We start from the raw sequence: 11185 nt of genomic DNA, 5'->3' as shown, positions 1-11185 counted from the left end.
GCTGGTAGGCCTCAGGCTTTAGGCCAGCATAGCAAACAGTAGAAAGGGTATGTACAGTTAGCGGTTAGGAGTACTTTTAGTGGCTAAAAAGACTAGCAGTTAGAGGTAGCATGCTAGGATGCTAACATGTAAACCACGGCCATGTTGGTAGAGGCCAGGAAGTGACTCTGGATGTGATGACATCACTGGTCAGCCATTTTAAGTAAGGATATACAATGACTGTGCCGTGACGTTGTATTGGTTAATGTGACGACTGCTGCTCATCGAATGATTAACGGTTTATAATTACGTGATTAAATGAATCAGGTAATTATTAACTCATTAACCTGGGGCACCATGGGAAAGTTTGGTTTTATTGAGTTTCTATTTCCCAAATTAACTCAAAGAATATGAGAATATCGATTTTACAACAGTCGCTAATTAATCAATTTCCTCTGCAGTCTCATGCTGAACATCGCATAATCCTGGAATCTGCACACACCTGAGTCCCACCAATGAGTCCGTACCACACCAATTTAGTTGATTATTTATTTACTAGCAAGCTAAAATGATAATTTAAGATACACAAAAACACACTCTAGGCCATTGATTAGAACTTAGTACAACGGGCCAACACATTATGCACGTGTTACCCAAAATGGGGATTCAAAAAGAGAGAGAAAGAGAGAAAGTACACGAGAGAAATATACATTTGGGTGCATTTGCCAGCTATGCTTATTTTAACCCTAACCTTGCCCCAAACTGCCAGTCTCTTATTGGTCAGAATATAATGATGTAATCACGTGTTGAAGGTCTCCGATGGGGGTCTCTGTGTGGACTGTTTCGGCTTCTCGGATGATGCACTTCTCTGGTTACAGGGTGTAACTCTCTGGTTGTCCTTATGATGTCAGTGTCCTTTGTCTTAGTGGTCTGTTTCCTCACCCTTGTTCTGAAAGGGGCCTTTGAGAACAGCCAGCCCTGTAGCTCAGGGCTCACAGCGTAGGAATGAAAGCAGTGTAGATACATGATTCGATGGAGAGTGGTGACCAGGTGGTCCTGCTTGAATTCACCCTCTTAGACGCAGCTACTCATCCGTAGCATGGATAGAAGAAGGTTCCTTTGTCTTCAACCTTGTGTTGGGTTTGTTGACTACTCAGACCTTGGCTGCAGCTAGGGTCACTTAGTCTGATATGTTAATTCTTAACTCACATGTCTTATACCCTCGGCTCGGAAGTGGGAGTTTCCGGCCTTTAGGGCAATTTTCTGGGCGTACCAAGTTATAAGCCAAGGTCTGGATTTTACTCAGATCCAATTTAGACAACTAACTTCACATTTCATCTTTGCAAAAACATTCTCTTTGATTTTGACATTTTCCCCCCAACATACAATGTATAAACATAAAGCATATACTAGGAAAACTCTTAAAGTGACAATGTTTTCATTATAACGTTGTCCTTTAACTTTTAATAACATAACAAAAATGACATTCATTTTCATATTCCATCTATCGTCAGCACACAATAGTAATTATGCAGTAGTTACACAGTACCAGGGGCCTACTATATACAGACACGGAATTTAAACATGAACCCTAACAAAGTCCACTTACATGGTCAGTGACACACTAACACACGTTGAGAAGTCCAAGGAGGAGGCTTGTCCTTGTAGGAAAGGCCCAGTGGTGAGTTGTGTTGAGGTGATGCAGTTTTTTACCTTTTGTCTCACTATACCCCTAAAGAACAAGAAGGAATAGGGGTCTCAGACTTACCCCACCTGACATGGCCTGTGATTGGCTGATCAGGTCAACTGACTGAGTTGTCTGGAGCCCTGGTCCCTAACACAGAGGTGAAGTGGCCTCTGCAACCTGACAATGGGGTCAGGTTGAAGCGGTAGCCTATCTCAGCAGTAAAAGGCCTCAAAGTCTGTGTCTCTCCCAGGGCCAGAAAGAGGGTTAAGGAGAGTGTCACACCTTGATCTGTTTCACCTGTGCTCGTTATCGTCTCCACCCCCTCCAGGTGTCGCTTGTTTTCCCCATTGTATTTATCAATGTGTTTCCTGTCTCTCTGTGCCATGTCCAAGCCTACCAGCGTTTTTCCCGCTTTGCCTTTTCTCTTTTTTTTTGTCCTCCCAGTTTTGATGGTTAGCGATACTCTTCAGGCCTACAGTAAGTGCTCAATACTCTGTCCGTACGTAAATGCACACACATTTCTTCGGGCACTGTCCAAACAGCAATACTCTCAGCTATAACTGCATGCTATACTGAAACAGCACAGTTTGGCTCCCCGCCACTCCACACAGTGTCCTCGATGCAATGGTTCCCCAACCCAACAGAACAGGGTTTCCTACCCGGCAAGTGAGTCCTTTATCACTTGCACCTGCGCAGTTCCCCCCAGTTACCCTCAAGCAGGTGAATTAATAAGTGCTTGGTCATATGGTCTATAAACTCTGTTTATCACGGTACTATATTCCCATGTTAAGCCTCATCTGTTTCCACCCTCTCTCCCCCATATCTGTGTGTGTGGGTGGGAAGTGCAGGACAAACAAACACAGTTACACAACTACAAGCCAGTCATTGTCTTGTTATTCTCTCTTTCTTTTGCGTGTTCTCTTTATTCATCAGTCTCATACAATCTTTACCATCACAACTACAGTGACAGGCAATAGTGATGATGATGATGAAGAAGAAGCTGATGATGATGTCGTGGACGAAGAGGAGCAAAAAGGTGTCGAGGATTCATTACTCTTTCTCTCATCTCTGTCATTCCCTCTGTCTTTCAATTCGTTCTTCCTTTGTTTTTCATGATGGTTTAAAAAAATAAGTGCCGTGAACATGTGACGTCGCCGGTAAGCACCTGAGGCCCGGCCCGCAATCCTGCCTGGACTAGCTGGACCAGCTGGACCAGCGGAACCGGGATGGGCGAGGAGGCAGAGTAGAAGGCGGAGTAGTAGGAGAGGGGAGAGAAGAGCGGGAGGAGGAGTAGGAAGTAGAAGAAGAGGAGGAGTAGAGGAGGAAGGATGAAGGTGTTTCCTGCTCAGTGCTGAATTCTCCTGATAGACTGGATCTGAGGGGTCTGGGCATGGGAGCCAAACTCACGGTAACACTTGTACTCTCCTCCGTGGCAGTCACACTCCATGATGTACTGGTGGCCACGGTAGCCAGGGAACTGGTAGCACACGAAGCTAGAGGGAGAGAAGAGAACAGATCAATCAGATACACTGTTACTGTGAGGTGAGTCAGAGTGGGCCATGGGAATGAGGATGAGAATCAACTTGGCAATAGGACAGAGTAGTGCAGGCAATAAAAGTGTAAAAATTATTACAGTGTAGTGTATTATTGGAGTGGCAGCTTCAGGTTTGAAATGATATAGTACAGGTTGGCCAGCTGTAGTAGTGCAGTAGTAGTGGTATTGGTATCAGTGTTGTAGACTAGTAGTAGTGCAGAAGTAGTAGTAGTAGTGCAGTAGTAGTGGTGGTAGTAGTAGTATTGGTATTAGTGTTGTAGTAGTAGTGGTAGTAGTGCAGTAGTAGTAGTAATAGTGCAGTAGTAGTAGTAGTGCAGTAGTAGTAGTAGTAGTGGTAGTATTAGTAGTAGTAGTAGTAGTAGTAGTGCAGTAGTAGTAGTATTGGTATTAGTGTAGTAGTAGTAGTAGTAATAGTACTATTAGTAGTAGTAGTGTAGTCAGTAGTAGTAGTGTTGTAGTTGAAGTAGTAGTAGTAGTAGTATAGCAGTAGTAGTAGTAGTAGTGTTGTAGTGTAGTCAGTAGTAGTAGTAGTAGTAGTAATGTAGTAGTAGTGTTGTAGTAGTAGTTGTAGTAGTAGGTGTAGTGTAGTAGTAGTAGTTATTATTAGTAGTAGAGATTGGTTGGTCTGTGTCGGTAGTGTACTTGTAGTAGAAGCAGTCATTATTAGCAGTAGAGAAGGGTCTGTTGTCAGTAGTGTACTAGTAGTAGTAGTACAAGTAGAGTAGTAGTAGTATTTCAGTTGTAGTTAAAGCTAAGTGAGTAGATGGTTCAGCTGCAATTGTGCACTTGTAGTAATCGCAGAGGTAGTATATTTAGTGTGAAGTGGCAGTGTCCCTGTCATGGCATTAGTGCTTACGCTCCGCTCTGGATGTGCATGGATCCAACCTCATTGTTGAACCAGCCCATGGCCTGCAGGGAGGGGTAGTCATCACACATCTCAAACTGGCGACCAATCATGTTCTCCTTCTCATAGATCGTCATACGGGACTCCTTGTGGCTCTGAGAGAGAGAGAGAGAGAGCGAGAGAGAGAGAGAGAGAGAGAGAGAGAGAGAGAGAGAGAGAGAGAGAGAGAGATTTTAAGCAGCAGTTTACATTATTATAGTATTTCATGTATTGTTATTGATAATTTAATGTATCATAAGGTTATACAATATTATGCAATGTAAATAATCTGGTAACCTTTGCATGATAATGTCATAGAATGGTATGTTGTCTTGAGTTGTTATAGTAAAGGTAATGTGATTTGATGCATTGTAGATAATGTTGTAATGGTAATAATGTGATGATCCATGATAATGTGGGATGGGATAGTATTGTATGTTGTAATATTCCCTATATAGGCTACTACTTTTGACCAGAGCGCTAAGGGCCCTGGTCAAAAGTAGTGCAGTATATAGGGAATAGGGTGCCATATTGCATTCAAGGGCTCACAGCGGAGCAGATGGGTCTGAACGAGATCATCCTCTCAATGCGGTAGGAGTTGCTGCCGCTGTAGGCCTCAAAACGGGGGTAGTCTCCCTTCTCCAGGACAAACTGCTGGCCACAGAAACTGGAGTGCTCATACCCAACCCAGCTAGAGGGAGGAAAAAGGAGGGATACAGGGAGGGAATGAAGGAGGGAGAGAAAGGGAGATGGAAAGAGGGAGATAGTGATGGAGAGAGATGTAATGACAGAGAGGGCGATGTAGGGAGAAAGAAAGGAAGGTAGGGAGAGAGAAAGAAAGAGAGAAATTACAGAAGTGGTGACTAAGGAGAGAGAGAAAGATTAGTCAGTGCCCAGTGCAATAATGGCTGACATTGGCTCATGTTAGCCTGCTGGTAAACCTCCTCTAAGTCTTCCATGTTTTGGGAAAAGTTTGGGAATACTTACGCTCCACACTCAACCTTCAGGGATCGGATGTTCTCCATGCCACACTCCATGATGTTCTGGCAGCAGGCGGTGAACTCCATACGCTTTCCCTGGAAGTACTCCTGGTCGTACACTGTGATCTTCCATGGGCCCATGGGCATGGGGTTCACAGGGTTCATTGGGTTGGTCAGAGCCATTATGTCCTTCTGTCTGTGCTGAAATGGAGAGTGAGAGATAGGAGAGAGGGATACAGAGGGAGATATTAACTGAATATATAAATAATTAAGTTAATTCTTGACCAAAACATTTTTTATGCCTACACCAAGAAATCCCACCCTGCCTTGAAGCTCCCAGTGAATGGCCCATAGCCTTTGGTCCCCTGACCAGTAGCTACAGAACAACACAGTTCAATGAACCTTGAGGTAAAGCCTCAGACAGACATGTGGAGGACGCCTGACCAGCTCTATACAAAGCCCTGGTAAGCTCTTTTAAATAAACAGAGTGATCTATACATGATGACCAGTCATACCTCTGCACTGAAGCTCCCGGTCATCATAGCCTCAATGGTTCTCAGACTATTCTATACCATTACACCTAAACTGAAGCCTTTCAAATAATAGTATTCTAATCCTCCAAACAAGATAAAACAAAAACGGATCCTGCTACTAACAGTCTAACAACTCCCAGTCACCACTGGTTCCAGACCCATCATTTGGGAAACATTATTTTATAGTCCCCTGTTCTAATAGCCCTGCGAAGCTCTATCACACAGACAAATAGAAATCTATGGGCCGGTTTCCGGGACCCAGATCAAGCCTTACGTCTTAAAAAAAACCATGCTCAATGGAGAATCTCCAATAAAATAACTTTATGGTTCATCACTATTTCATAAACATAAAGCTATGTGCCAAGGCCAATCAGATCAGACATATCCAAACATAGGAGTAAATTAAATCTATTAGATAAACACGAAGCTATCTGCCAGCAGACCTACCTAAAACGTAAGCTGTGTGTTTCGCAGGGTTCCACTAAGCGCTCTGCCAGGGAGGTGTGTGTGTGGGTATATATACACACCTTCGGGGCTAGGGGGTCAGCCACACCCACTTCACTGTCAGCACTTTGCTTTGGGATCCATTGTTACTGGGCCTGAGCCTTCCTGATACACACACACACACACACACACACACACACACACACACACACACACACACACACACACACACACACACACACACACACACACACACACACACACACACACACACACACACACACACAGAGACATACAGAGACACACAGAGACCAACATAGACACATAAACATAATTCACACCCTGTACATACGGTGAAACAAACACACCTACTGTATAGGATATAATTAAGCAATAAGACCCAAAGGGGGTGTTATATATTGGCCATGGCTAAGGGCTGTACTTAGGCACGTCGCTTTGATTTACATCGTTCCTGGATAAAGCTGTATGTACCTTATTGATATTATAAACTGGTTACCAACACAATTAGAACATTAAACAAGTATTTTTGCATCATACCCGTCGTATATTGTCTTATATGCACTCAGTGGCTAGTTTATTAGGTACACCACCCAGTTCATGAAAATGATTAGCTCCTATAGACTGTCACGTGGCCTTAGCTTGCTATATAAAGCAGGCAGACAGGCATCGAGGCATTCAGTTACTGTTCGATTGAACGTTAGAATGGGCAGAACGAGTGACCTAAGTGAATTTGAGCGTGGTATGACCTTATGTGCCAGGCGCACCAGGGCCAGTATCTCAGAAACGTCTGGCTTTCTGGGCTTTTCACACACGACAGTGTCTAAGGTTTACAGAGAATGGTGTGACAAACAAAAAACATCCAGTCAGCGGCAGTCCTCTGTGCGAAAACAGATCACTGATGAGAGAGGCAAGAATCGTGCAAGCTAAGACGCGGGCCACAAATGGGCAAATAACAGAGCAGTACAACAGTGGTGTGCAGAAAGGCATCTCGGAATGCACAACTCGTTGGTCCTTGTCAAGGATGGCCTATTGCAGCAGATGACCACACCGGGTCCCACTCCTTTCAGCTAAAAACAACAAGAAGCGGTTCCAGTGGGCACTCGATCACCAACACTGGACAATGAGGAGTGGGAAAACATTGCCTGGTTCGACAAATCCCGGTTTCTGTTGCGTCACACTGATGCCAGAGTCAGATCTATGCATTGGCAAAGACTGGCACTGTTGGGGTATTGGCTGGTTATTTCTGATTGGCAGCATGAACGGACCATGTGAATGGACCATGATAAAATAAAATGTCAGCTGTGGGGGTTGTATAAAAGAGAGAAAGTGATGAAAAAGAAGAACTCTTCGAGCCATGGATACAGATCTGTCCTCCTCTGCAGCAATGTTACATACTTTAGATGACATTCAGAAGAGCGTTGTCAATTATGTTGCTTACTGTTTATATAAGCCTTGTTCATTGGTTTGTGATGTAAAATAGTGAATAGTTAAGGATGTACCTAATTATAGGCCATCAACATTTCAGTTGTAGGCAGCAGCTCTTTAGAGATGAGATGATGACTTGAAATGAACTAATAAAGTTATCAAATAAAACAAATATTTTATTAAAGTTAGGTAATGTGAAAAGTGAATAACTTATGGTTAATACGTGATAGTATTAATTGTTTTATTCAGCGGTGTTACAGCACTCAACCCACATAATGTATAGTGCATTTTAATGTTAAAAATGAAAACGTGCAATTAAAAAAGATAATAGAACCAAAACCGAATCGACCTCAAAAAGCACTAATTGTTCAGCACTGCAAGATTCTTCCTAGATGTGTTTTGTTTTTGTCTACATGCTAGTGTATGTACACTTGTCTGTCCTTCTAAGTAAATTCACTGATGTGCTATAAGTGATGACAGACTGTGTCTTGAAATAGTTTCTAGTATGCCTGAGGCAGAGCAATTTTCCATTTCAGCTCCTTTTCCTTTTGTTTTTTACAATGAATGTAAATGAACATCAATTGTGGCATTGCCATTATTTCCATGTACGTTACAGTATTGCCCGTTCATACGTAGGCAGGGCAGGCACGCTCTGTCTGGTACAATGGTTGAGCAGAAAGGACAGTGCTATGGTAGCATGCTAAAGCCTATTCTAACTCTCTATATATTTAATTGTGCTGCTAAAGCAAACAGGCAGAGACAGAAAAAACTGCATTGAGAGAGACTGGTAGGGCTGTACAATGCTAAACATCTAACAGAGGCTACAGCATCCATTCACTTCACTCCAGCAAATAATGAACATGTAGGGAACAGCTTACTGACGTCAGCACATTGCCCAGGCCTCTGTCTGTGTGTCTGTGTCTGTGTGTGTGTGTGTGTGTGTGTGTGTCTGTGTGTCGTGTGTGTGTGTGTGTGTGTGTGTGTGTGTGTGTGTGTGTGTGTGTGTGTGTTTTAGTGAATGTGAGAGTATGCATATGTTTTGGATGTTTTTGTGTGGAGGGCCTCTGCTCCTAGTATGTGTATAAATCAATGTGTGTGTGTGTGTGTTGTTTTGTGTGGAAGGGCCTCTGCTCCTAGTATGTGTATAAATCAGTGTGTGTGTGTGTGTGTGTGTGTGTGTGTGTGTGTGTGTGTGTGTGTGTGTGTGTGTGTGTTGTTTTGTGTGGAGGGCCTCTGCTCCTATTATGTGTAAATCAATGTGTGTGTGTGTGTGTGTGTGTTTTGTGTGGAGGGTCTCTGCTCCTAGTATGTGTATAAATCAATGTGTGTGTGTGTTGTTTTGTGTGGAGGGTCTCTGCTCCTATTATGTGTATAAATCAATGTGTGTGTCTTTCTGCTGATGCTAGCAGTAGCCCAGGCGTGACAAAGAGATAATCACAGTCAGCAAGCCTATGGCAGGAGCTCTCTGTGACCATATATATACTCTACCGTATACAGACATTCAACACACACACACACACACACACACACACACACACACACACACACACACACACACACACACACACACACACACAAAAATGCTCTTCTATCCTCGTGGGGACGTAAAATGAATTTCCATTTAAAATACTGTTTTCCCTAACCCCTAATGGTAAACCATACCATAACCCTAAACCTAACCCATAACATAACCCTAACCTTAGCCTTAACCCTAAACCTAACTCCTTACCCTAAACCAAACCACCAACCCCTGACCCTAATTCAAACCCTAACTGTAACCCTAAACCTAACCCCTAAACTTAAAATAGACTTTGTCCTCATGGGGACGTGGGAAATGTCCCCATGAGGGAGAATTTTCCTTGTTTTACTATCTTTGTTGGGACTTTGGGAGATTTTAGATCCCCACAAGAATAGAAGAAAAAGCTCAACATCATCCACAAAGAAAAGACCGTGAAACATTCTCCACATTCATGAAGTGTTCTCTTTCTGTTCTTACACCTTTTGTGGAGACAAACTTAGCAATGTACATATTCCAATTGGACTTTTCATGAAAAAACATTCTGGAAAAAAATGTCAACTTTCATGACAAACCAAACCATGACAAACAACACACCTTTATTTGTGACTGGTTCTGCAGTAGAGGCAGCTGGCCTCTAGGGTGTAGCATTTCCTCATTCATGACCTGACATTTCACGACCTGAGTGAACTTCTCATCATGGACAACTTTAGCATTTTAGCTTTTTGTAAATTCCTAACATATTGCATGTTTTACAAATTCATATGATATTGTTTGTTTTGCAAATTCGTAACATATACGAATTGTAATTCATAACATATCATAAGAATGGACATCCACAAATAAATACATACCATACGAAACGTAACATATCATACCAAATGGAGTGTCTTCAATTTACATACAGAATAATATTAAATGCTCTGAGACCAGGTTGGGTAGGAAGATGATACTGCCACTTCCTTGAGATTGCTTAAAAAATCATCCACTCACCACCCCTTTTCAATTAAGCTACGACCAAAAGGCATAAAGCTTACTTTGCTTTGGCTTGCCATCTTTAGAGGCAGCTGCAAGCCTGCAGCGACCCTACCGGAGACGATCCTACCAGAGATGACCCTACCAGAGACCATTTCGGTCATAGGTTACTAGTGTGCTGTTGGCTGGTTCGTTCAGTGAGAGAGCAACTACAGAAGCATTATCTACTGCACACGCCTCCAGACTTCAACTCTGAAAGAAGAAGGGCTTTGAATTAAGCAGGAAGGAGCTACACAGACAGCAGCTGTGCAGCCTTCGGAAAGGGAGGGAGGGAGAGCAGCAAGGAAGGTGGACGACTGTTTTTGTTTCTTGCAAGCCCGGGCTTTGAGAAGGGAGAGGAGGGACGGGGAATTAGATATTCTTGTACCAGCAAAGGCAACAGCCAGGACCCGTCAAACGCTGAGAAGTCTGCCGATAATAATCCCGGCAGTTGCGGTGGCGGAAGAGATACTGGAGGAAGCAGCAGTAACAACAGCAACAGCCAGACGAGTCCGAACGCGAACCCAAACCCAACGGCGGCGTTTAAAAAAAAAAAGGCTGCAACTCGATGAACGTTGGGGTCCCGGCGACCATGGGGAGGGACAGCTCATGAACATGGTGATCACTCCCGATGATGTACTGAGCTTGCAGAAGATCGCAGAGAGTAAATTTGATAGTCCACATACCACACTAGGCTAACTGATTGACTGGCTGATATGGCTAATAGTAATGCACGCTTAAAACACCATTCATTCATTGAATGACGAGTGCCCATTGACGCGTTCCATCTCTGGTTAATCAATACATTGTGAACAGCTGATGTTTCCCGCCATTAAAGACTGGGAACTTTGCGCTACCTAGCTAACAACATTCACCAAAACTTAAGAGAATGTTCCCTTAAGAGTCTATTTAGGTTGTTAACTTATGGTTTCAAAGGAATGTTTCCAGTGATGTGCATAGAATGTTTCCAAGAGACCATTCCCTTAATGTGAAAAATAACTTACCCAGAATGCGGATACCATGTTCTCAGAACATAATCTACTAATGGTATAGACATGTTTCATGGGAATGTTGCAAGAACATTAATGTGTCCAGTTTTCTGTGGGTTAGGAGCAGGGGTGAAAGTATGGCGTCCCGGCAAAATAAAT

At 43.2% G+C, this 11185-nt stretch overlaps 1 protein-coding gene across 2 annotated transcripts; it reads right to left on the bottom strand.

Moving 5' to 3' along the window:
• Nucleotides 1–2551: 2551 nt before the first annotated feature.
• On the bottom strand, nt 2552–6117 carry LOC106602850 (beta-crystallin A1). Of its 2 annotated transcripts, none has more exons than XM_014195785.3 (5): nt 6065–6117; nt 5092–5285; nt 4654–4795; nt 4078–4220; nt 2552–3159 (listed from the first exon to the last, which is right to left on the bottom strand). In XM_014195785.3, the coding sequence occupies exons 2-5, from the start codon at nt 5265–5267 to the stop codon at nt 3012–3014; spliced, it is 609 nt and encodes a 202-aa protein (XP_014051260.1). In that variant the 5' UTR covers nt 5268–5285; nt 6065–6117; the 3' UTR covers nt 2552–3011. The 2 variants fall into 2 exon arrangements, with proteins under 2 accessions (XP_014051260.1, XP_014051259.1); XM_014195784.3 differs by lacking the exon at nt 6065–6117 and adding an exon at nt 5600–5728.
• Between the last annotated feature and the right edge of the window lie 5068 nt (nt 6118–11185).

Source organism: Salmo salar, chromosome 04, assembly GCF_965601325.2.
Source record: "Salmo salar chromosome 04, fSalSal1, whole genome shotgun sequence".
NCBI classification, from domain to species: domain Eukaryota; kingdom Metazoa; phylum Chordata; class Actinopteri; order Salmoniformes; family Salmonidae; genus Salmo; species Salmo salar.
Note: the sequence above shows the minus strand (reverse complement) of the source record. Positions and strands in the feature narration are given on the sequence as shown.